This window comes from Thunnus albacares, chromosome 21 (genome assembly GCF_914725855.1).
Source record: "Thunnus albacares chromosome 21, fThuAlb1.1, whole genome shotgun sequence".
Lineage (NCBI taxonomy): Eukaryota > Metazoa > Chordata > Actinopteri > Scombriformes > Scombridae > Thunnus > Thunnus albacares.
In genome coordinates, this window is record NC_058126.1 from 11,874,928 (window position 1) to 11,902,303 (window position 27,376).

Here is a 27,376-nt window from a genome sequence, read left to right on the forward strand (position 1 = left end):
ATTCTCTGTGTGTATTTCTGGAAACGATTGTGTTGTTATTTTGTGTAAGTGCATTGAGAGCCACTAAATCAGTCAGACTCCTTGTTTGGTAACATACTTGGCCGATAAAGATTATTCTGATTGTTCTGGATTATGTCACTATTTTTCCATAACAGGTTGTTTTAATGTTGATGGAGTCTCTAACAAAAAAACAAAAAAAATAGACATCTGGGCTAACTTTGCACTGGGGGGCGGCGGGCGTGCCAGACTAGACTATATTAGAATAATCGCCTAGCAACCACGGCCGCAAACAGACCGCGGATGTCGTAAAGGCTAAAGAGGCTGGTGTTGAAAAGAGTCGAAACAGAACCCATTGTGGTGTTGGAGAGGAGTGAGCTGCTACCCGAGAGAGGGAGAAAAGAGGCAATTCCGCGACCACAAAGGGACTCGTGATAAGCGGACAGATATGGACGTTGATACACAACACAGACGCTGTTGTCTTTTGTGAGGAGGACTGCGTCCTCCAGTCGGAAAGATCTGGTATATGAAGAGTTAAGACTCGACATCCCAACTGTTTATTTCGGCAGCTAGCAGGCTAACTGGCTAGATACCTAGGAGCTAGACATGGGAAGCCCGTGTGAGTTTGCTTGATAGAGATCTTCGTCGAGCTTTGAGGAGGCTGTTTCCCGTTTAGATATCGTCGGTTATTATTTAAAGTATCCGTCGCCTGCCTTGTAAGGAACCCGAAACTTTGAAGAATGATACCAACTGAGCGCTAAGCATTTCACTACTACAGACCCGGAGAGGAGCACAAAAAAAGTCAGACAGGTTTGTTTCACAGTTGTTTCTCCTCTTTTGCAGCCCGTGTGGCCATTGAACTAAGGGTTTAATCGTGTGAAATTGCACATTGGGAATTTCATGAGTCGCGTTTAGAGCCTCGACTCGAGAAAACAAAGTCATAAACTCAAGCGCATTTCGCAGTTTTTTTCTCAGTATGTAACCACTAATGCACATAATCGGATGCATGCATGTCACTCGGAGCGGCAGTCTGTTGCTCAAACAGTAATGATGAAATGATAAGATAAAACTGTTTTCTTTCTCTTATCAGATGCCCACATCCGCTGAAAAATGACATGAAGTTTAGGATTACCTCTATTACTGCTGCTGGTTGTCATTCTTGTTGCAGCAGAACTATCTTTGACATCTCAAAAATACATTCTTGTAGCACGTTACCAACCCCACAGTCAGTCGCCTTAGCTTTTGTGCAGCTTTTCTTGCATTAGAAGACATTATTCGCATGTAATATACAGCTTAATATAGGCTGCAAAATAACATAATGCATAAAAATGCAACTGAGTGTCATGATGCATCTCCTGCATTGTCAGACAAATGTCAATGATCTGAACAGAGACTATGTGCTGTCTCATAATCCTCTACATATATGTTCCTTTGGCTATTTATACATAGAATATATCAAATTATAGAAACAACACTGAAATGTATTTGTTAGTGTCACCATTACATTCACAGACTTATTAAATGATTTTTCTCTGCAGCAAAATCTGTTTTTAGCATTGCTTCCCTTTTTGACTACTCAAAAACAAAGCACCTCAACAGGTCTCCACTTGGCCAACTTGATTTGGATTGATTTGCTATTCAGGATTTGCCTGCCTTGTTGCCGTGAGCAAACAGCAGGTTGAGCCATTTGCACAACGGACAGAAAGGCTCAGGCACGGAAAATGAAAGCGTAATTTGCAATAATAGCTAAATTGACTTGACCATGAGATTTCTGCGGCATGATAATGATTGTACTCTCTTTGCAATCTTCTGCCCTTGATTTCTTCAATGAAAAACTAGATTAACACAACAGTCATACTGTTTGGTCCAGACAAAGCCTATAATAAGTCCTAAGGAGTTTCTCTTTACAGGCTAATGAATAGAATGTGGCTGCTTAAAATTCATTTTTCCCATAACAGAAGACTAATTGTGGAGCCTTTCTGCAAGGTTAGTCAACAAGGGAGCTATGAAAATAGACGGATACTCTTAAGACGTTCTGCTATTGGTTGATTCGAATGTTTCTCAGGACTCAGCAGGGAAACGTCTTGTAATTGTAGCCTAAAAGCTCCCATAGGAGCAGTGTATTTTTGTTTTTGACCTCGAAACCCACCAAATTCTTGGATAAAGCAGCTTGTAGAACAGATGGAGCTACATTGGAAATGACCTTAAATGAAATAATATCTGTCAGGTAATCAATTTTACCCCCCCTCCCCCCTTAATCTCACTCCAAACATATTTCCAATTTGTTTAAACTGAAGCTTGTTTTGACAGCTTGTTTCTACCAGTTCAAGTGGACGACCCATCTGTTTCGCAGTAGTATTAACATGAGATTTAAATGTTTGACAGCTTTTCAAACTTTTACAGAGTGATGCTGGCTCGTGCAAAATGTGCAGCTGTTTGAAATAAAACAAAAGTTATCAGTTGAAGAATCCAGACCGAGGCTCGGTTCATATGTGTCCTTCCAAACAGCTGCGGCAGATAGGCGCAAAGCTGATATCATTGATATTCTCATTAAAACCTCTAGCGTTTGGTTTGGGCCAGAGATGAATGGACTAATGTTCATGTGGGGATGCTGCTAATTGGTGCTTATATTCTGAGGACTCAATTTTCCATTAGGCGTGCGAATGTTACTGTCATTTGTATCTATCCATCACTGTCTACGTGTTTGGTGTACTGAGGCAATCCGGTTGCGGCTGAATGTTTTTGTGATCAAACATTATTGACTCCCCCAGTCGATAACCTTGGCAACAGTAGTTCCTCTCTCCAGCTAGAGCCACACATTGCAATGGAGGAGGGGGTGGGCCAGTGTGAGCTTTTCCCCGAGCTTTCAGTAGGGCTTCGTGGTAATGCCGCCTGTCTCCGGGGTTAGACATGTTCACATGTGTGTGTCCATTCAGAGATGGAGAAATCGCTGCTCTCCATTCATGTGATCTCTTTTCATTCATTTCATTGCGCAATAACTCAAAGTTTCTCTCACCATACTGTCCATTAGCCATGGTTATATTTCTTTCTCCTCTCTTTTTCTCTCGATTTTTTTTTTTTTCCTCTTCTGTATTCTGATCCTTTTCACCATTTCTTCTTTGCACACTCTTTTGCATTACCAGTGGAATTAATCAAGCATGTTCATGTGTGGCTTGACTTCATAATAACATAATGAAGTTTAGCCTCAGGTGCAGAGAAGGAAATGGGTTAGCCCGAGAGTAGCCTTGCCCTCACCCAGCATTATCTGAAACCAGTTTTACACAATGAGCTGTGGAAAAGATTATTCAAGAAGGAAATTTCCTTTTCAATCCCCTCATTGTTATCTGGGTTGTTCTTTTGAAATCTAAGTTTAATAAAAAGCTGAAATATTAGGATATTACGATGTCATCTTCCTCTGTCTCGACCTTCGTCATTCCTTTTTAAGGCAACATGGGGCCTATTGCTTCATCTTGCGCCTTTCCTGTCCCAGTAATGAGCCATTTTGCGGCTCTTAACATCTGCCAAACTTGGAACATTTTGAATGCGAGACTCATCTCCCATGCATGAGGAGTCAGGCATCCTTTGATTTGCCCTCTTTTCTTTGCCTCCCTTTCGAGGCGCTCACCGCCGTACTTTGTAGAGTGAGTATGCTGAAAAACTTTCTTACCCCACTTTTTGGCAGCGGCTGCGTATGATGAGAAGTAATTTGGTGCTTATTCTAAACAGGGATTTCCTCTTGGTATTGTACATCCCTCCTCCTCGCAGAGTGCACGAGGAGCAGAGGCACCACGGGGGAGGAACGGAGGAGAGGGGCTAATTTAAAACACAAGTTTTCTGTGGGCACAACGAGGTTTGTCCGAAAGAAAACACTGCTTTAAATTTCACTGCCCTTCTATTCCGGTGAGTAACATCTGCGGTAGAATACGCAGCATCTGGCTTTAATTTAGAGCTTTAAGTCAACTTAAGCCTTGTCAAAAACCTGAGTAGGCAACCTTGCCTTAGCGAATGATGTAGTCTACCTTCATCTATCTGTTAAATAACTCCAAGCCATGGGGTGGAATGCAGCAATAGACAGTGAGGGAGTTAAATAAATGGTTCTGCAGGTGTAAATTTCACAAGAAGCAGTCTAGTGGGGTAATTACCAGGGAATAATATCCACGTCTTAAATTACCATACCATCCTTCCAATAAAGCTGAATGTTTTGCTCCCATTCACACTATTACTCTGTGTGTAGCAGCAGCAGCAGCAGCAGCAGCAGCAGCAGCAGGATATAAATCGTTCATCTAGTGGCATTTAAATTCTTTTACTCTCTGGCCTCATGCTAAGCAAAAGCACAGGATCAAGGATAAGCCATTGGTGATTTGTGCATTTCATTGTCAACATTTTATGCATTTTAACATCTTGGTTGTCTCTCATTAACAGAAAAGAAAACGCTATGCGCAGCTTATCCTTTTCACTCCCACAATTAGGACGGTCATTGATATAATCCAGGTAATGCTCCATAGGTAATTGAGGCCTAATGCTTTCTCTTGAGAAGAGGAAGAAGCTATATATCCGCCCCGCGTTATCCGCCGGCTCGTGCATCTCATTACTCTGCGGTGTCAAGGTCTTGTCCGGTGCTTGTTCCAGCTCGCCCCTGGCTCTCTTGTCGCTTTCTCTCAGGGATGAAGAGGTGAACATCTTCTTGGGGCTTGACTGAGGTTATGTTTTGTCCTTTTTTTTTTTGTTTTTGAGCCCTTAGCTGATCCCAGTTAAATCTCATATCTGCTCCCCAGATCTCGCTGCCACATCTGTGCCGTAAGTGCCTGTGTCAGATGCTAAATGACGCTTGAATTGGGATCTTATAGCAACAGGATATTTGGTTTTCCCCTCAAGCTACAAGATTCCTCTCACTCCCTGTTGTAGAAGGAACAAGGCACACACCCTTTTGACTTAAGTTGTTGTCGTTTTGGAGAGTTCTTTACTCAGACTTGCATTCGATATTTGCCATCTCTCAATGTATCTTGCTTTCCCCTATTGTATATGAATATCTTTGAGAATTTGAATGATTTTCAGACGCTATTAAATTATTATGTTGGCCTCGTTTTTTTTTAAGCTCCGTCTGAATGGGTGCGGCTGAGAGGTTATGTGGTTATTGTTCATTTATCACACTGGAGGCATTTTGTTGAAGTCAGTCTGATGCAAACCTACAGTTTCTTTATTTGGCTCGCTCAGTGAAATGCTGTTTCAGACTAAATGCATAAAGAATTATCATTTTTGCGTCAGAGATGTCTCAAAAAAGTTCCTTTTGTAAAGCCTTGAATTGGTGACATTGTGCTTCTTAATAATGATAAAATGATTAAATGTCGTCCCATGTGTTAGGAAATTGTGGCACATTATCATTAAGATTTACAGTAGCTATTTGGTTTTAATACAGATTTTAAAAATGATTTAGTGGTTGCTTCTATTTAAAAGATGTAAAGTAACTGTGTCACTCTCATTATCCCGTCTGTTTTATTTATGGCGGAAAGAAGAAAATGATATGCTCGATTTTGAGTCACATTGCTCGAGTTTTAAGATTCGTGGTGAGAATATAAACGTGCATGAATCATGTTTTTTTTCCTCCTTTTAAAAATATGTAGCGCAGCTGTCTGTAGTACCCCTATTTGGGTACGGTCTATTTTTACATTAGTGATGTTGGCCTGATCTGCTCGAGGTATTTTCAGACAGAGATGTGAGCTAAGAACTAGTGTATTCAGCTTCTTATCTGACACTCCACACGCCGCACATCTCTCACAACCGCTGCTCTCTTGGCTGCCTCGAGCCCCCGTGTCTTTCCAGATCCTCAGCCACTTCGATCTGAGAGCAAAACGCAAGGAACCCATCGACACGCACACTAATCACACTAGTGTGCCTGCTCGTTAGCCATGCCCTCTCAAGTCAGCTGTCCTAATAGGCATGTCCTAATGAGCGCTAATTGAGGATGGCTAATTTGCATGGCCTGAGTCATTGTCTTTCTTAAAGCGACTTACAAGACTTAGAAGACTCATTGCTAAAAAGCTAATTGGGGGGCCTGACATGGTGTTATCATGGACGGACTATGGGGGGCTTGTGAGGCTGTCTAAGAGCATTGTTCTCGCGCTGTGAGCCCAGATTGTTGTCTCTCTCCTCCACACTCGGTTCATACCATTCCCTTCTCTGCAGACATCGATATGCCTTCACTGATTTCCCCGGCACCACAAACGTTATTTTAGTGACACCAGCCATTTTCAAAGAAACAACTTCAAAGCGTGATTAAAACGAAGCAGGGCAACTCTGATCAAAGGTTAAACTATGCTCAGCGTGATTCTCTTCACAATGCAAAGTGAGATTCCTCCATTTGAAGAGAGATGGAGTGGGGGGGGGGGGGGGGGGCTCAGTGTTACTGTTGAGGTATGCAGCCAGTGTGTTATTTTGCTGTGCATCAGAGGAAAAGTGATGGGTACTTATGTAGCTGCAGAGGGAGGTCCTCTGAGGAATCTGAGTGCAGCACACTTTATTTATACTAGAAGAGAGGATGTTGTACATTTCTTCTTAATTTGATCACTGACTCTTTATTTTCCCCTTTTCCATACTTTTATTTGTCTTTTTTTTTTTTTTTTATTGGGAGAGTATACAAGAAATGATTTCCCAGAGAGAAAGAGCTCAAACAAGCGCAGGCAGGTTTATTGCGTTGGCTGTGGGCCATCTCATTTCTGCTCAAAAAGTAATGAAATCTCTCAAATGACCCAAGCAATTCAAATTTGTGAGACAATTTCATATGCCAGAGAAAGTGCTTCCTTGTTTTATGGGTGGTATCGCATGTTAAGACTCGGGTATTCAAGTTGGAGGCCCAGCAGAAGAAAAATTAAATAAACCTTCCACTTGTTATCCGTGACCACAAGGGCTAATTTCAGTGTTGTGAAATGTAGCTTCTTCTTTTTTTTATTTGCCCTGATGTAATGAGTTCCCCTTTCTCTCTTCCTTTGCTTGATTCCAGATTTGCTGGCTCGAGGTTGCACACAAACACCAAGAAGGGAGAACATGACTCACTGGCCTCTGCCAGAGACTGGCACGGGGCAACTGCGCCAACCTCGCCCCTGCCTGTGGCTTTAGATATTACCCCGGTACACCATGACGGAGAGACATTGAGGTTAGATCCCTGACAATCATCTCAATACCTCTCCTCCTCCCTACCCCTCGAGACCCCCCTCCCCTCCCCGCCCCTGCCTCGTCCCCATCATGCTGCGCTTCCTGCCTCTCAAACTTGGCCGCCTGTACCGCTGTCTTAAGCTCCTGTTGGTGGTGGGATTGTTTGTCATCTTGTTGATGAACACCCACAACCTGTTCGCCTCCTTCCAGAAGAATGAGCTCACTGACAGACGCTTCATCAACCTCAACAAGTGTCCCGCCTGCTTTGGCACCAGCTGGTGCCGCAAGTTCATGAACGGCCAGGTTTCCTTCGAGACCTGGGGTCGCCTGCGATTCCTAGACGTCTTCAATGTCAAGAATGTTTACTTTGCCCAGTACGGCGAGCCCAGGGAGGGCACCCGTCGTGTAGTGCTCAAACGGCTCGGCTCCAACCAGGAGCTGGCTGAAATAGACCAGAAAATCTGCAAGAGGGCCACAGGAAGGCCACGCTGCGACCTCATCCAGGCAATGTACAAGACTGAATTTGCCCGGATCAATGGCGATGTTCGTCTGCTCACTCCAGAGGTGGTGGAGGGATGGTCGGATCTGGTGCACTGCCCCTCTCAGAGGCTGCTGGACCGCGTGGTCCGCAGATACGCTGAGACCAAAGACTCAGGCAGCTTCCTGCTCAAGAACCTCAAGGACACAGAGAGAATGCAGCTGCTCATGACCTTGGCGTTCAACCCGGAACCGCTCGTGCTACAGGTAGTGTGTCTGTTTTTAAAAGTTTTAAATGTGATGTGTTTCAACTGTTTAAAGCAACATGTGTATCTAATCTATCTAAAGCTTTTTGAGGTGATTTTATGACATTTTCTGTCGAGTCATGTTAAACAGTGTTTGAAGAAAATATTGCTTTTTGATAAAGAGGTGTCGGTCTGCTGATCTTTGGCACCAGGTGTCTTAATTGTATCAACTACTGAGTCGTGGTTCCTGGATTACAGTTGCTACAAAGAAAGATAAGAGCACCAGTACAAAGCAAGCCAGGGTGTTGGCCCCCAAAGCCCCCAGTAAATTACAGGGTAGGAATCCTCCTGTTCCTTCCTCTTTCACAGATCTGAGACAAGCCCTCCCAAAACCCTAGGCTACATCGAGGCTACGTGTCCCCTAACTAGAGCACGAATGTTTCTCTGCTTAGAATAGAGAAGGGTTTAAGAGCTGTGGCCTCCCAAAAGATGAGGGATTTTGGCTGGCAGCAATACTGCATATTTAACAGTATATGTAGGGCAGTTTGGAATTATTCAGGGATTCATCTGCAAGTGGTCCAAGTTGTTTTTAATTTTAATATACGTCTCCGTCCTTTGGATTCTCATCATTTTTTGGGGGGGAATGCATGTGAAGGGATCTCTCAGGCCAGCCAAATGTAATCAGCACTAATATTCTTATATTCTTATCTTATACTGCATGCTGTCTTTATTCTAGCATTACAATATAAAAAAAACAATATTTGTGTTGAAATTTACAAATTGACATTTTATGAAAAATCCTGCCCTTATTGAGACTTACAGGGTTTCATTTTATTGAGACATATTTAACCCTTTTTTTTTTTAATAATAATATTGTGCTGCAAATATTAAAACTCTCATTTAAATACATGAAATTGAAAAAAAAAAAATGGTCCAGGCAGCTCTAATGAAAAAGAATGCCTGTTAATTGTCTTGCTTGGACACAAAGATAGAAGTAAAATCACCACCCATCTCTATTCTGTCAGCCTGCGTGTCAAAGCAGTCGTACTGTATGTCACATAAGCGCACTCTACTTCCTCTAGCCGCGCTGATTTACAAGCAGCCAATCAATTTCAATTTCAATCTTGCATTGACCGTGTCTCGTGAGGAGATGGAACAACAATAGTCATGGACCGTGTAGACATTCAATAACTTACGCTGACCTCCAACCTCCCCCCCCACTACGCATAAGGCCGGACACCTCCAGGCATTTCGGAGGACAAAAGGCGAGATCAGCCTTTTAGTCCAGTCGATCTATAAAATCTGATTAGCCTTGTGTGGTCGCTTGCCCTCCCCCTTTCCTTCCTTTCTCCTCTTTTCTTTCTTCTTACGTCTTTCTTCTGTCTCTGTCATCCTTCCCTATTTATTTCCGACCCACTTGTGTATGCTCCACAAACTCTGGCCCGGATAATTCCATCAGTGTTTTAATGCTATTATGCCCCAGTTCAGAGGCTCGGTGATTCACCCCCACCCACTCACCCACCCCCCCCACACCCAAATCCTTATCTTGCACAGAGCTACACACATCCCACAACAACAAGCATACACACACACATTGTCCACAGCTCTCTTCACTCCCCACTCCGCGTAGCTTTTGCATGTTTACAGAGACTCATGAATTGTTGATCCCATCCTGAACTTGTGACCTGCAGGCATAAGCAAGAACTGTAGGGTCTGTGTATGCACCACGCTAGAGGTAACAGATGGTGGGCATGGGTTGTGTGGACGGGTAATACACAAAGAAATGTGCCAGACATCTCAAAGATTCACAGATCCTGAGTGCCTTGACTGTTCGTCAGCATCACTGAACTCAAAAGATGAGGAGAAAATTTGCTGAGAGACTGAGAGACCCTATACACAAGGTTGGGCAGCAGTAGACCATAAAGAATTAATGGCGTCTATAGAGACTGAACAGGAGACGTGCTGTACTACAACACCTTGGTCTGCTTTTTTTTTTTGCCAGAGGTTGCTGCTACTGTGTGGGGACCGGTTTTAACAAAAGATAGAGGAATGCGGGCTGCATTTTATGGCCGGTTATTTAATGGAACCTGATCCTTATTCCGACTATTTATCACTCTGCCTTCTTCTCAGGCCTAGAGCGATTCTTCATTTTGCCTGGCTGTAGTTAAACACCTCCTCAGTAAGTTGGAGAGCCCAGTATCACTCAATGTATAATTTAAGTTGGCTATATTTAGTGTCAATTATTTCCTACCATCATTGGTCGGCAGTGCTGTGGTTGTGGGGGTTTTTCCTCTATCTCTTTCCTCTGGCTTTTATTCAGTTGAATAATGTGAATAACATTTCTGCTGTCTGCTCAGCGAGCTGCACTCTCTCTTAGAATGGCTTCTGTTTCCAGTCTTTTGAAGCCACAGGCAGTAAATCGGCCCTGTTTCACTATGAGAAACCAGACCTTCTTTGTCAGTGGGAAACAATCTGCCTTGTTGTTTCAGGTCTGGCCAACAATGCGTTTTCTGTGTGCTGTGCAGTACACAAATGGGCACACACACACACACACAAACATGCACGTACAAACACACACACCACCCCCATTCCTCTGTCACGTGGAAGACAATTTGGCTTTGGGGAATAAATATTTTTGGAAGACAAAATGACGACAGCCAAACAAGAAAATCCTTGTGCAATGAGAGGCACCTTATGCAACTTCATCTGTTTTCTCTCCTCTTTCTCTTAACAAATGCTGTTTTCCTAAAGGTTTAACAGATAAGTTGGCCGGGAAAGGTTTCTCTGTTACCGTGATAAATCTACTCGTGTCAAGGGATTGTCGCTTTGCCAACCAGGGAAATTACACAATGCTGTTTAATTTTGCTTCTTATTCAACAATAATTTGGTTTGCATGAAAATTGAGCAATAAATTCTCCTCATTTTCCCCAGCTAGAACCTTATTTGCCATCCTTGGCTTCTCTCCTCCGGCTAGATGACTCACTGATTCATCAGGTGATGGTTGCGTTTGATGGAGTACATCTGGCCCAACCTGAAATTAGTTCGATTTAGCCTAGTCCCCCCCCCCTCTACACCCCCTACCCCTTTCCAAATCATTAAGCTTGGTGAGTTGGCCAGGAGCATGTGACTGTGCTCGCACCCTTTTTGGTCCTCAGCCCCTGTCTTGCTCAGTGAAGCTGAGAATAGGATGTGACAGGCCTGTGGGGTTAACTCAGTCAGCGGTACTCTGATCTCCTCCAGACTGTGCTCTCCCAGACACCCCTTTCTCTTTTTCTATTACCGCCTCTCCCCACCTTCCCGCGGATCCACCTCCTCGTTCAACACCCCGGCCTCACCTGACACCGAGACATACTCATCAGAAGGCATGAACCTCTCACGCAACACAGTCTGTTTTTTTTTTTTTTTTTTTTCCCCCAGAACACAGATGTCTGACACCGATACTAAACCAGAGAAGACAGAGGAACAGAGAGATTAGATGGATGACCTTATCTCCTATTCCTCCGAAGATTTTTGACAGCAGCATTTTAACGCAAATGTGAAAGTAAACATCGACAGCGCTTTGAGCAAACACACTAGCAGCATGTTTGATTTTTTTTTTTTTTTTTTTTTTTCTAAAGGGGGAGATGCCTCGTTGGTATGCTGTTGATTTAATGAGGCTGTGCATAATCTATTGCGATGTCATCCACTTTGGGAAACTAAGCCAAAGTAAACGGTATAAATTTAGTATTTTGGCACCTCAAACATGACCTACTGAACCTTCCCTTCTTTTCTTTTTTTTTTCAAGGAAATTCAATTTGAATGCCTTGGTTCACAACAGATGTCCAGTCTACCTACTCTGCATGTAGGAAGCATAAGCAAAGTCAGATAATTTTACTCTATAAGTGAAAAAATTGTTATTTAGAATGATATGTAAACACCAAATCACCAAGAGGTGTTACAAACAATGTTTATTGCAAAGAAATTATTTTTACATCTTATCTGATTGAATTGAAAAACCAGACAAATCGGAACAGCTTTTACAGTCTAATGCAATCTGATTAAACGATTGCTCTACAATAAATCCTTCTCTTTGGAAGGTCAATTATTATTTTGCTCTTTTTTTTTTTTTTTTGAGACTATGTCAGAAGCTGTAGTTTGTGGTAGTTTTGAACTGAAAAATGTTCAATGTTTTGTCTACTGTGGTCAAATATTAGAAAAACAAATGGGCCTTTTTTTTGCAAGCAAAGATGGAGCAGTCATAAAATGTCTACAATAATGTATAAAAAAAATGATTATTACAGACATGGTTTCGGTAAAGGATTTGAGCTTCGTATGCAGGAAAAACTGCAATCTTACGGTCTAGCTTTCTGGGTCATGCCTCTTTACAAAGAGGATCAAAGCCTGTTTTGTTTTCTAGTTTTATTTATTTCTTTTCATTTAATCACAGGCACTGCATGCTATCCCGGCTTAAGTGTGAGCCTTCTGTCTCTTAAGGCCGGTTCAGTGGCTGAAGTCCACCGGTAAATAGTATTTAAGTTGCTAGTCTGTGATTAGTACCTTTTGTTTTTGAGTCTGGGGGATTGCGACGCTCTTAGCGCACAAGAGAGGAGGTTGTGTACGCCGCTTAACCCTTCTTCAAGTGCTCCCAAACCCCCTTTCATTATTCTTACAGGCCTTTGTGTACAGACTGAATCCTGTTAGGATAAGACAGGGAGTTATCTGGGCCCAACTCCCTTCTTTTGGCTGCCCTTGCTGGATGGAGGCCCTGGTGGAAAGGGGAGAAGAAGAAGAAGAGGAGGAGGAGGAGGAGGAGGGTTTTGTGTGAGTGAGTGTGTGCTGTACAAGCCAGAGCCTTGTGGTGTTTTCCCCCATTTGAATGAGCCAGACTGCTTGTGTTACCATAATCCTTTCTCTCTTTCTCCCTCTCTCCAAACACACACACACATATATACACACACACACACATGCATGACAGCTGTGTTTGGTTAGGTAAATGCCTGTGGCTGAACCCCCGCCACTCATCCCACCCACCAGCTCCTTTTTTAGACACCCCCCACCCCCACCCCCAAAGCTTCCTACTGTTACAGCCTGCACCCCAGCCTACCTTATGTCTAATACCCAGCTTCTGAAGACACAGTTCTGCAATGCTGGAGAGTCTAACCCCATTCATAACTCTCCCTGGGCCCGTTAAGATGGCCACAACCAATATGGATCGCTAACGAGTGGCTCTTTACTGTACTATGTCCCCTAGAGAGCCCAAGGCCTCATGTTAGAGCAAGAATATGCTCTTTTAGCACATCAGCAACCTGCAGTAATAAAATTGTCCACTGCATTAAAGCGTCAAGCACCTAGTTCCTGTCAGAGAAAATATGAAAGGTCAAGAATATACTGTAACATCTTTTAAACAACTTTATTCAGTCAAGGTTAACATCCTCACTGGTAGTGTAGCTGCTTAGGGGACTGGTCATAGGCTGGCACCTTTTTAATCACTGTATGTTCATTGAAGTCTTTCCATGTGAGACACTTAATTGCTCCTTTGTAAGGAAATTTTCTCTGTGCTTGCCCTGTTCTGCAGCAGGGTCAGTTCTGCAGGGTCAGTAACAACAGTCTCCCTTCTCACTACACCACCCGGTTGCCCCCGAGATAATTGCTGCCTGCTCTGAAATATACAGCCCTTGATGTAGGCCTCAAACCCACAGCCCTCAGGTCTGAGGCCAAGTTTCACTTGGGTTCCTCCCCAGTCGTGTGGGCGGCAATACCACCTAGACTGAGTCAACACCACTGCCTATGACTTAATACATTCCTCGTCTTCCAGCGGAGGGGATTCATGAGGTGGCTCTGTGCACAGTGGCTCAGGTTCAGGTCGTCAAAATGTTTCAGCTATCATCTAGCTGGAGTGTTATACTAGCAACCATGAGCTGCACTGTTCTGTGCTCTCATTCCTCATCATGCTCTCATTCTCTCTCTCTACAGAGCAGAGGGCTGCAGAACTCAAAAGACCTAGCTAACCCATTACTATCGCTGCTCGGCAGAGCTCGCTGAATCATGTGCCTGCTTTTTCCTTTTTCCGACTGTACGTGGTATTACTTCGTCTCTCTGCCTGACCTCTTGATTTTGATTTCTCATTTGAACCCAGTGTTGTTGCTTTTTTACTCCTTACTTTCTTATTGGCCTGTTTATACCATGCTCTATCTCCACACACACACACGCACACACACGCTCAGCGATTTTCCTCTTTCCCAAGACTGCTGCCAGCTCTACACACTGTGACTTTGCACTCTTTGAACCGCATGTCTAGTAAAGAAAGAGGCAGGGCCTATTCTGAATTCAGATACATAGACTTTACACTCTGTCTTTCAGTACCCTTCGTTCCCCCTTTACAGACACGCACATCCTCAGCTTGGTGCTCTGACTAGGCATTTCTTGGCTTCTGTGTATGGAACAGACAGCATCACTGCCCTGTATTGCAGGTTTTGGGGGGTGGAACAAAGAGAGAGGGGAAGAAGCAGGAGAAGCAGCAGCGGGAGACAAGAGGGAAAAAGAGAAGAAAGGGGAAGCGCCATGTGTGCCAGGATGAGGAGCTAACGCCGGCTCCCCTGTGGGGGCCTGAGCTGTCGCTGCGGAATAACCAACTGGATTTTAAACTTAAATGGCCAGCAAAATGCCAGACGGGGCTCGCCACACATCCTCCAGACACAGAAGGTCAACAGGGGAGCCGCACAGAAAAGCAACGTGTTTTTTTCAAGTCCATCTTGGCAGTCCCTGCCTCGCAGAGCAGATGTGACTCCTTCTTAATTCTAAGCCTCTTTGCTAAACAGGCTGAGTAATGTTCATTTTGCAACATCAGGGTTGAAAGAGGTTGGGGTTTTTTTCGGCTGTTGTTGTTGTGTCTGACTGAACATGTCTGTCCTCCACGCTTCCTCAACTTCACTGTTTGATACCTGGACTCTTGACGAGGCCTGTCTCAACTTGTTTGCTGCGAAGCGGTGGGGTTTTGTTGAGGACAGAAAATGTTGAGAATTTACACCACACCCTTTTCAGGGCTTTAACAAGCTGCACACTTTAAACACTCTTGTGGCAAACTACTAATTTCCTTTCTGCAGTAAGTAGCTGCGGTTTCAGGATGAAGTCAAGTAGTTTTTGTTTGTTTTTTTTCCCCCCCAAAGCTTTCATTTCCATTTCATTTACACAGCTCTGTGTGTCCACTGTATATGCGTGTGTGTGCGCACGTCTTTGTATGCATATGTGTGTTTGATGGACCAGTGTTCTTTGCAGGCCGGCCAAGGCGATATCTTGGGAGCCGCTCATGTTTACTCGGCCCCTTCAATGGAGGTTGTTATCAGCCCTGGTCACGTTGCATGTTCTCATTCACATGCACTCGGATACAATTTCACATAGACACACACACACATGCACACGCACACATAATCACACACACACACACAAAGAGCCTCTTTCGAGCTCCCATACACACACACACACACACGCTCAGGCCCTCCCCCAAGTGGCCCAGTAAAAGGGCATGCCTTTGTCAGCAGATGTCAGGACGCAGGTGTGTGTTCCTGTGCCTCTCGCTCCATTCGTTTCATCCTCTTCTCCAGAGGCTGCCCATTTGTCTGTGGCCCTGTTTCATTTCAGCCCACTCCAATCTCCCCCCCAAGAGGACGCCAGTGTGTCTGTTGTATTACAGGGAGGGTAGTGGAAATCACAAACACCCCCAGTCAATGCTACTGTAGTGCAACCGGCGCCACCTTTTTAAGATTAGATTTGTCAGACTTGGGCCTAGAAGTCGCTGTGAGGTTGTCTTTAATGAGAAGATTCTGTTTGGGTCTGTTTCCCACCTTTTTTGCTTTCATTGTCTCCTGAGCCCGGCTCATTATTTCTGTAACATGGCGAGAAATTATAGCACAAATTCTTACAGAAAATAAGAGCGTTTGGCACTAGGTTCTATATGTTAAAGCAGGAGGAAAGCAAAGCAGGAGATAAAAAAGGTTTATATCCAATGACAGGAGCAAGAAGTGATAAGCAGTAAAAGTTGCTGGGATGTATCATTGGCAGTTTTGCACCCTCAGCATTTTTCAATACTATAACATCATCATGAGACGACCGGTAAAATTCACTACCTGTGCAGTCACCCCCCTCCCTGACACACACACACACACACACGTACATTACCTCCCAAGTCTGCTCAGCAATAGTGCAGTGGATGTAATATTAAGCTGGGCTTTCCAATTTATTTCGTCCCCCTCACCCCACCCCCATCAACGCCTCATTGCAGACGTTAATGACTTCTGCGGAGTAACCGTTTAAAGAGCGCTAAGGGAGAATGATTGGTGGGAGACGTGGAGTATTTATCAACTTCTGCAATAGGCAAGTTTGAATCCAAAGCTCAGGTGCCCACTTCCATGCAGCTGCCTACACTGTTCAGTAGTTTTCACCTTTTTAGACGTATCGCATTTAAAACTTGAATATATGAAGCTCATAAAAGCGGTACCTAGGTATGAGTTGTCAAGACCCCGGTAATTGACGCAGTGCAATGAGCCCGTCAGTGCAGTGGATGAACGACATCTATGTTAAGAGCCGTGGACGAAGGCCGAAAGGCATTCTCATAACAGCCGTTGACAGTGTCTGAAAGTAGCCTAAGGGCATTCATCCTTTTCCTCCCTCCCATCAGCCATCCCCCCATCTGCTGTCGCTCTACTTTTGCTCCCATTCAGGCTGCAACCTGACAACAAAGAGAGAGATGTGTTTAGCAGGCAGGTCTTTGCTGGTTTATTCGTCCTGTCCACTGGAGCGGAGAAGCGAAAGACACTCTGTTTGTCTCTTCTGTTTGCTGTCTCCATCGCATTTTCTCCCCTATCCTTTCTTGCTCTCTGTCCCCCCCCACCACCACCACCATCACCACCACCACCACCCTTCTTTACATCCTTCCATCCACCCTGCAGGGGTGAGAGAGGGAGGATGGTGTTTTTACAAAGCCGGTTTAGTCGTTACATTGGACAGGCTAAGTTTTGTCAACAAGGCCGAGAGCTGCTTAGATTTGCAGTAACATAAAGCGATCTGAGGTTTGAATCTGGGTCAGAGGGAAGCGGGCCTAATAGGGATGTACTGATCCAGCTTCAACCTAATCTTTCTATACCAACTTCAGAAATTAGACAGCCATTTTAGATATTTAGCCTATTAAGTCTGTAATCCTAAAATCTCATATGTAGGAATGCCCATTGGCTAGCAGCATCTCAATAGTGTGGGATTATCTCCTTTCCAACCAGTTCTCAGTATTCGGGAGTGCAGTCAGCCCACCATTGTCCTTTGTTTCTCTGTATGCGGTGGAATTTTTTAGACATGTCTACTTTCTCAGATTCCTCTCACTGTCAAGTTTGGTATATCAGAAAATGTAGAGGAAGGCCATTAAACGGAGAGTTTCTGGGGAAGTTTGGGTGAGTCATCGCAAACTCAGAGGATGACAAGCACAGACAGACAGACAGACAGACTGCTGGAAGCCAGCAGTGCTTCCTGGACAGACTTTTGTCTGGCCCACAATTGATTGGGTCACCTCGGGGAAATGGATTCCACCAAGACTGCATTGCATGCAACTTATCATTGTCCTCCCCTCTTGGTGGTGGATCTTTCTTTAAAAGTGATGGGAACAAGAGAACCGCCTGATGTCTAGATTCACTACACTAAAACAGACTGATAGACTCTCTCTCTTTTTGTCTAGATAGCAAAAAGTTGTGAGACGTAATTTTTGGCATCAAGATCATGATTTCAGGGTTGTTTGTCCAATCAAGAACATATTACAAGGCATCCTTAGCCTTCACATTCCTTTCTTTGAAATGCATTCAGCTTGTTGCTTCATGTATTATAGTATACAGGTGGGAACCATATGCTTTGGCCTTCAGTACACTTAGCAAATTATAGCCTAGTCAAGGGATGTAATAAAGGGGCTGTAGAGGAGCATAGTTTGAGGAGTGTCTGAGATAAAAATGTCTCATGGTGCACTAGTGATTCTACAGATTGCCTCATAGTCATCCATTCAACAAGCCATATTTTCTTTGTCACATCCTTCCCCTCACTGCCACAGCCTCTGTGTGGCAGGTTTCCAGCTGTTGTCTTGGAGGTACAGTAGCTAACGTGGCTGATTGTGGGTTTAAAATGTGTTTTTACATAATTTGTATTTCATTAAAGTTTAAAGGGAATTAGGTCAGTCATGCATATTTTAAAACAAAACCTCTCAACAGACATTGAAAGCTTGTAAAGTATTGAATGACCACAAGCGTAAACTGAGTTGCAGCAGTCACAGTAGTTCACACCTTACCTGCAGTGACATAGTGTTTTCTCTGCCATATCACCAATGCGATTGGGTTTCAGAAAGGGAGGGCTACTGAGGCTCCTGTGAAACATGAGCGCTCCTGATTCTCTGTCTGTGTCAGTGCAGCGGCTGCCTGCCAGAAACGGCAGCTTTTGAGAGATTTGTTATATAGGAATTGTGGGCTATCATTAAGCTAGCATATGGCAGGATGTTTATTGTTAAAGATAGAGGCCTATGGCAGGGGTGTTTATTGTAAAAGATGGGAGCTTGCAGCAAAATTCATGTGGGCTGCCAAAAAAGCAGGTTTTGCTCTATTATTTTCCATTAATTTGTCCACCTGTTGTGATGGCCTGTAGCAATGAAATGGACCAGGAGAAAAGGAAAGGATGTAGGAGAAATGTCAGACACCAAAGCTCACGGAGAGAGAGATGGGAAGCAGGACTTAAACATACAGAATCCAGTCCCTTAGCAGCCTGGCAAGTTTGCCAAATACAACTCATTTTTGTTTGTCTGTCGGTGTGTTTGCCCCTGCAGACATTATCGCTTGACTTTGAGTAATTGCAGATGATGGCGCGTGTGTGCCTGTTTTTTTGTTTGACCTCAATAAATTGAGGAAATCTGAGAGATTGGAGTATTGTGCAGCGGCAGTGATAACGCTCCCTGCTAGCGGTGTTACCTTGTTATTATTAATCTGTTTTAATCTGTAATACACAGAGATTTCTTGTCAGCGTGCCCAAACTGCATTAACTCGGTTAGCCAACATCATGCAGCAGTGTAAATCGCCTCACTGCTGCATCACAACACATAAGGCTTTCCTGCTAACTGCTGCTACCACAAATCATCTCCTATCAGTTCTCTGGAACCACTGAGTACAGGCAGCGTACATCAGCTCATAGCCATAGGGCTTTAACACAAACTGGCTCTTTTCTTTAATTACATTTAATCTGTTATACCCAGCGCTGGCTCTGTTTTACGTGATCCTTTGGCAGATTTTCAACTATTGTGCTTGAAATTGTGTATCCCAAAATTACCCAAGGCTGCAGATGGCAACTTTGTCTTTGGTCTCTGGGATTTTTTTCATTTCTCTCTTTGTTTTGAAAAAAAAAACAGGATATCTGTGCAAGTTAAACAAATATTTTTGGACAATGTGAAGGTTCTTACGATTCATTTGTTAGCCTCTGCTGTGCAGAGTCAGTGGGGCATTTCTGTTTTTCTTTCTGCCAACGCTACACAGCCCGGCTTCTTTTTTATCTCTGTTTTTAAATTAACGTTGTTTTCTGTTCTCATCTGTTTCTCTTACCCAGAGCTTTCCGTCAGACGAAGGGTGGCCGTTCGCCAAGTACCTGGGAGCGTGTGGGCGCGTGGTAGCTGTCAACTACGTGGGAGAGGAGCTCTGGAGCTTCTACAACGCGCCCTGGGAGAAGAGGGTAGACTTGGCGCGGCAGCTGATGGACATCGCCGAGCAGCTCACCAACAACGACTTTGAGTTCGCCCTCTACCTGCTCGACGTCAGCTTCGATAACTTTGCGGTCGGCCCACGCGACGGGAAGGTCATCGTCGTCGACGCCGAGAACGTTCTCGTGGCAGACAAAAGGCTGATCAAGCAGAGTGAGTGACAGCATCCATCGTTACTTGAACACATATGTAGTCTGTATATGTGTGGGTATGTGTCCATATGTTTGTGAGTAATGCCTATTACAGCCTATACCTTCAGTTGCCATGACCATTCCTCTTTATTTGTGATGGTGCATGTGTATCACACCTTTAGACATTACCACTTCTGGAGCTAAAGAAGAAGAAATATGCTGCTCACATTTACAGGACAAGTATTTACATCAACACTTATCACTATTTCACACCGTCATTTGCAGTTATATATACGTATGTGAGATTGGTGCTTCTCTAAAACTGTAAATTGTGATAATTAACCGTTCGTTTTTTTCAAAACATTTCAACTTATGCAGTAGTTGTTCCTTTGCTCCATCCTCTTAAGTGTCACAGAGACTTCCTCAAAAGCCAGAGTGTCATTCAAACACTGACCATAGCTTGGATTCTCTAGGAAACGCTGCTTTCTATGTCAGACATATAACCGCCAGCTGTAGCTTATGAGGCAGCAGCTTAGGTTCGAGGGAAGGTCTCAAGGGACAGACCGCTGTTGGCAGAACTGCACATGCTCGAAGCCTCCTCTCTTCTAAGAATATACTCATCCAGCACCCCTTCTGCCTGCAACATGCTCGTCCCCATCAAAGCAAAGATCGCTCGGATAACGAGCCATCTCCGCTGCCCTAGTTTTTTTTTTTTTTTTTTTTTTTTTTTTTTTGCCTCTCAGAATAAACCTCATAACAAGGACAGAGAGAGCTATACATCACACACTCAGTGTGTTAGTTTCCTAACCCTTAGTCCCCCTTCCTGGGGCTACTTCAGAGAAAGGGAGGACCACCCAGTCAGTTTCTTAGATTTGTCCCTTCCTGCAGAAATCCTATTAAAGTGATAAACTGTTGTGTCAGTAGGTGTTGAGGTTCCCCCATGACAGATATGAACTATTGTCTGTGTGTTTGTGTGTGAAAGCGAGTGTGTGTATGTACTTTTTTTTTTTTTTTTTTTTTTTTTTGTAGTTGGAGGGGAAGTATTGTGATGAATTAATCCTGAGATAAAGTGCCGCTTTTCCAAATTACAAGATCTGACAACTGAAAACCGCAAACAGATGTACAACATGTCCAACATCCCCTGCTGTTAGGTTCCCTCGGATATGTTGGTACGTGTGTGTGTGTATGCCTGAATGCTCAAAAGTGAGTATATTCACCTTATTGCCAATAGCTGCAATTTTCCACCCTGTCACAGTAGGCCTTTGCTAGTCCTGAAGCACAATCCAGGTTGAGACTCCCTTTTGTCTGGCCGACACATTTAGAGCTTGACAACTCAAGCTGCTTACCCCGGCCATTCACAGTTTAAGCCTCAAGAATGTTTATGCGCTTCTTCTGTGTTTGTGTGACTGGATCTGTTTGTGTGTGCGTGCCAAGTGCCAGGGCTCAGCCGGAAAGAAGAGAGGGACGACAGTGGTAATGAGTATTACGAGGTCACGGGCGTGTGTCGGACAGCAGTAGGAAATAGGCGCGGTAACCTCCCAAGGCTCCCCAAGCAGAGAATCCAATCCCTACAATTAGAGCCCGAGATTGAAAGCACGAGTTAGAGTCTGCGGTACGAATCTCAGCAGCACTAAACTGAGGCCAATTGATTTGCAAATCAAACACACAGAAAGCCACGCGCCGTTCCACCCTCTCGTTAGGGGCATCCATATTGACGCGGCGGGTTTCGGCGAGATAAAATGCATGCCATGTTCAAGTTGCGCCGTGCGCTGTGTGTTTGCACAGTCCAGTGGTGCGAAAGAAACCATTCCCCATCATTGAGTTTATAGCGTTTGAGGATGGTTTCACCCCCAGTGTTTTTTTTGGAAACACATGCTGTATAATGTAACACACACTTCACTCACTCGCATTCTCCTCTCTCTCCCCCCGACGCGATCGCTCACCGGCTTACACAAACACACACATACACACACACACACACACACATGCGACAGCACTTGAAACGCACACACACACACACACACAGTCTCTCTCTCTCTCTCACATTCAATAAAGCACTCTAACACAGGCATGCATTGTTAAAACCAGCTCGTACTCTTGAATGCCACTAGTAAGGCCACGCTAACAAGCATTTCAGGCCCAGTGTCCCTTCTCAGCATAGCCTTGGGAAGGCAGAGGAGTGAGGAGAATGTATACAAGTTCGACCTGAGCTCCTTAACATGGAAGGTGCCGGTTACGCAGGAAACGAGAGAGACTACCTCATCCACAGCTCTCCTCCTCATTTGAATTGGAAATGATTTTGTTTTGCTTTGGAAATGTTTGAGCTTTGTTACACTCAGACCAGCACTAAGAGGGGAACAGAAGGGCCTGAGGTGCAAGTAAATAGACCACAGACTTCTTTCGCCTTTTAGTTTAGTCTCAAAGTACTTTTTTTTTTGCTGTGCTCATCTTTGTCCTTGAGAGCGAACCTTCTTCTCCCTTCTTGTTCTTTTTTAGGTGTTCTGTTTGACTGCTGTAAGAGTGTGTGTGTGTGTGTGTGTGTGTGTGTTAATGTGTGAACAAGAATGGGACACTCTCCTGATGCCATCTGTCAATCAGTGCTGAGGTGTGATGCATGGCCAGCTCTGAAATATTAATTGCTTTCATCTCACCTTGGTGCACATGCGTACATCTTTATGTGTGTGTGTGTGCACACTAACGGCAGATCCATCTTCATCACCCACACTGATTGAGGTTGATGTGCCCCTCCTCTTCAGGGGGCCACAGGGGCCCCTTGCTAACAGGGCAGCACTAGATGTTTGATTGAGTTGTTCTGATGAGCCAGAGGAGAAGTGCATTACAACGCTGATACACTTATTATGTGTTTGCATCCTCTGGGTCCCCCTCCCCCCCTCCCCCCACTCCTCCACAATGTTATTGATCTGCTTTTTAATGCGAAAACCAATAGCTCTCTCATCATTCCAGGTTATTTTCTTGGCTCCCTCCTTTCTAAGCACAATCCTTTTAAAAAGAAAAAAGCAACGTGAAATGAGTGCGAGAAAGAATTTTATTTGCTCAATAAATCTGGAAAGTGGTTCATTTCTGTCAAATGAAACAGTTGATGAGTTGTTCGACTGTGTGCTTTGAAAAAGAATTTCCCGTTAGTACACTAGGGATGTCAAAAGTGGCACCTTGGTCCTGTTGGCTCCTGGTCAGGTTGATATCTTGGATAAGTCACCCTAACTCATAATTTGGTTGAACAAAGCTGTTATACTCCATGATCAGATGCAGTTAAAGATGAGGTTGTAATCTCTGAAAATCACTTAGCTTGGTGGAAAAAAGAGAAGCGTCTAAAATGTTAACAAGGTTGGTTGGCGCTCATAAATTATATGCAAAAAACATAAATGTATATTGTATTGTAATAAAATCATATGACTTTCATCAGACAGCGGCCGCAAACTTGCATGTCCTTTCTCATTCCATATTCACCGGGTGAAGGTTGTATGAAAGGAGCTTACGACCCAATAAATCTGTTTATATATTTGAAATGAACATTCTGCATCTATGACTCTATTAATGATATTGACTATTTTTATGATCAGCAGGTTTTTTTTTTTATAGCAGCTTGTTCATCTGATTGCCTCTCTTGTCTCCCCGCAGACAAGCCAGAAAGCTATGACGTGTGGTATGAGAGCCGGTTTGAGGACTGCGACAGAGAGGCCTGCCTGTCTTTCTCCAAGGACTCCCTTTGTTCCAGGGTCACTGTGGACCACAACTATTATGCTGTGTGCCAGAACCTGTTGTCACGGTATGCTACGTGGCGGGGCACTACTGGAGGCCTCCTCCACAACCCCCCTGCCCACATAGCCAAAGATGGACAACTCGAGGCCCTGTTGGACGAGTGCACCAAACCCAAAAAGCGCTACGGCCGCTTCCAGGCGGCCAAGGAACTGCGTGAATACCTCACACAGCTAGCTGCCGCTTCCTCCTCTGCTACAGCCAGGTAATGAATGGAGTCGGCGTTAGCCTGACGCACTGAGAGACTGGATCCTGTACTCTTTATCTCCGGACTCTCGAGATCCTGGTTCTTGTACATGATGTCATTTGGCTCCCCTTTGCACAGGAGCAGGAGGACGTTAGAGGTCTTGCATCAGGAAGTGTAGGAATCAAACTTCAAAGCAGATTTGTTAAAGCTCTAGCTTTTACCTGACTTTGCTCCTGTGTGAAAGAGGAGTGAGGCACTAAGAGATTCTGGTTAGAACCTGGATAGAGAGGGGATAAAAGTAACCTCTCCTCTCCCAGGGTGGTCCTACCATTATTGGGAGGGGAGGGGGGAGAGGGGGTGAGAAAGGGCTCTGGTAAACGCTTTCTTCACTGGACCCAGGCTAACACAACAAAACTGTGTCTAAGCAACAGCAGCAGCAACATGGCACAGCCCTGACCACATCCATCCTCCTGTTCACTCCTCAATCCATCAGAACTGTTGTATTTTATAACGTTGAATCTTAACACCTGTTTCATTTTGCCCCCAGGATCTCCCTTTGTTTTATTTTTTTTTTTCTTCAGGGCTGAATTTAAGTAGATCGGCGCGTTTACATTTTCGCTGTGCCATGGCTTTTTTTCCTTCTGTAGCATGGCTGCAGGGAAGGCGGAGGTAGCATGAATCTCCTGCTGTCAGGCAGCATGGAAGGCTAAGCTACAGCAGGTAGAGAGGAGAGGCAGGAGGTCGGGGGTTTGGTTTTCATGCAGGAGAAAAAGAAAACCCTTGATGGCTATATCAGTCTAATTTCCTGCTACTCCAATCAATCACTCGATTTGCAGGTTCCAGGATTGTGGCAATCATTTTTTTTTTCCTGAGTGTTTTTTTTTCTTTAATAGGAACCAGAGAGTGTGAAACAGCTGCACATAGGAAAAGGAAGGGGATAATTGGACAGTGGTGGTCCCTTGATGCAGATGTGCCTATACCAAAGAGGCTATATGTAATATTAAAAACCACGAGCAGTACAGAGTGACAGCACCTTTCCCTCCAGTTGTTCCCCACTAGAGCTGTCCAAAGCAACCTTAACACATACACAATCTTCTATGAGCTGATTTTCCTTCGATAAGAACCAAATCCAAGAGATAACAAGAGCAAGGTTGGCCATTCTTAACGTCACATGAGCCCTTTTGCGTAGGGCTGATTAAATGATAATCAGTTAGGCCAAGACACATTTTTCTTCAACAGGGTCAAAAAAATCTTGAGTTAAAGAATCAGACAGTAAATTTTAAAAGGACAAAGACCTGCGTCGTACTTGCCTCCAGTGCCGGATTCTCTTTAAATGTCTAACTGATAAATGAATCCTATTGTCAAACTTCTCCCACCAGTGTTTAGTACAGTAAGCTCTATCGAGTTAGAAAAAGGGAATGAAGATATGTTAAATTACCTCCCTCACTCCTGAACTGACTTCTGACCTGCACTTTTTAAATTTTTGCAGACCCAGAATTTCTGTTGAATATTTAAACACTCAGCACCACTTGGAGGTTGGGTTAATTTTACACTCAGTGGACCAACAAATTAAAACATAATTACAAATATAGGCTCATTCGGTAACAGATTATGAGAGATCTTACTCAAATAAAAAAAATTTTGCCTCCACGTGTTTTGTACGTCATCTGTCTCGATGTTGTGAATCAAGACGCTAAATGCCCAGTGGAGTGTCGTGTAGCATGGTCAATACACAGGCCAATAATCAAGTAAACATGAGCCACTCCTTCTACAGGGGAAACTAGAAAGCACAGCAGTTGCTTTTTTTTTTTTTTTTTTTTTGGCCTTCTGTGAGACCCGCGGAGATGACGGGACCCTTGTCAGTTTGGAAAAGCAATAAAGAGAAGTTTGGCTAATGGAGTTTCAACCCCCCCCTCAACATTTGTTGTGTCCGATATCTTTCTGTTTCCCCAGTCTGGAGGACGTTCAACCTGGAGGGATTTGTACGTGTGTAACTAACTGTCCACTTTTGTACTGTAATTTTTCTTTTAAGTATTATATCAGCATTGTCTGATTTTTCCTGTGCCTTTCATTCAAAAGTTGTATTTACAACTTTTAGTGGGTTTAAATATTAAAATAAATGAAGAGATATATATATATATATACGAATATATATATATATAGATATATACACTTACGTTGTGTGTGGACTCTTCTTGATTCTGTCTCAGTCTTCATTTCGTTATTTCCCGTGTTACAAGCGTTTTGGCTGTGGTTCATATTAGCTTTAAATTTTGATTCACAGCAGCACAGCTGGATGTCAGTGTTTGCCAATTCCTATTCCTTTTTTCTCTTTTCTTCTTCTCGTTTTGATCTTTCATATCTTCATTTTTCCTCTAATTTGGATGCAAGCCCAAGTTCCCTTTGTTGTGCTCTCCACTCAACTAGGATGCAAGTCCTCTTTTATCCATATTTGGGGAGCTTTTTTTTTTTTTTTTTTGTACGTGTGTGTGTGGAATTTTGTGTGAAAATTTTACAAGGACGTTAGATTAGATTTTAAAAGCCAAGCAATAAGGAGAACTTTAATTATATAAACAAAAACATTAGACCAACAGTATTATATCCTCCATCAAACGGTAAATGGACTGCATTTATATAACGCCTTTCTAGTCTTATCAACCACTCAAAACGCTTACAATACATGCCAACATTCACCCATTCATACCCACATTTATACACTGATACACTGATGGTATCATCAAGACCAATACAGTGCTTCCTATCCAAAGCAGCCCACAATGTTTCTATGCTCACCCGTTCACACACACACACACACATTGATGGCGCAGCCAGCCATCAGGAGCAATTTAGGGTTCAGAATCTTGCTTAAGGACACTTTGACATGCGGATAGGAGGAGCCAGGGATTGGACCACTGACCTGATGAGTGGATGACCTGCTCTACCAGAGCTACAGCTGCCCCTACACATGCAAAAACACTCACTGCCACTTTTATTTTTTAACTCAACTTTGTTACTTATTAATTTTGTGTGTGTGGCGTGTGGTCTTTGCTAATTCAATAGCTCTTCTGTCTGTCTGTCTGTCTGTCTGTCTGTCTGTCTGTCTTGAGCAAGCTCATGCTTGTAGCCTAAAAGCCTGCATTGGAAACAAAGTAGTGCTCCAGCCAGAACCAAAATTAGAAGCTACATGACTGACACTCAATGCCTCTTTTCTTTTTTCTTCTCTCTCTCTCTCTCCATGGTCATTTCTCCACCTCTTCCCCTTCTCCTTCTCCTCTGTAATTGTGCTTCTCTTTGACACACCCGCTGGTTTGTGTGGAGGGTTGATGTCACACTCATTGTGGTGAAGTGCTGTTTAGTCCTCTGCGCTGTAGCTACACTTAGGCCAGCTGATGAATGGCTCCGGGGTTGGCTGGCTATAAGAAAACACCACAGAAAACGAATGGGGCACCAGGCGCTCTACTGCTGCCCTCTGAGTTTAAATAAACATGAGGCCATTTCAAGGCACAGCCACTGGGGATTTTATACATTGGACATAGAAAGTAAGGAGGTGGAAGTGCTTAAAAAAAGAACTAAAATGAGACAATATTGTTGTGGAGGAAGAGCATCTGGAAATGTGTAAACTTTAAACTGAAACAAATAACACCCCACAAATGTTCTCACTGCATTATTC

The 27,376-nt window shown here is 43.9% G+C and overlaps 1 protein-coding gene across 1 annotated transcript; it reads left to right on the plus strand.

The window, feature by feature from the left end:
* The first annotated feature begins 327 nt into the window (after positions 1-327).
* Positions 328-25,578, plus strand: dipk2ab (divergent protein kinase domain 2Ab). The gene is made up of 4 exons (XM_044338911.1): positions 328-807; positions 6,995-7,890; positions 19,461-19,764; positions 23,382-25,578. Exons 2-4 carry the CDS (start codon positions 7,237-7,239, stop codon positions 23,726-23,728), a joined length of 1,305 nt encoding a protein of 434 aa, XP_044194846.1. The 5' UTR covers positions 328-807; positions 6,995-7,236; the 3' UTR covers positions 23,729-25,578.
* Positions 25,579-27,376: the final 1,798 nt, after the last annotated feature.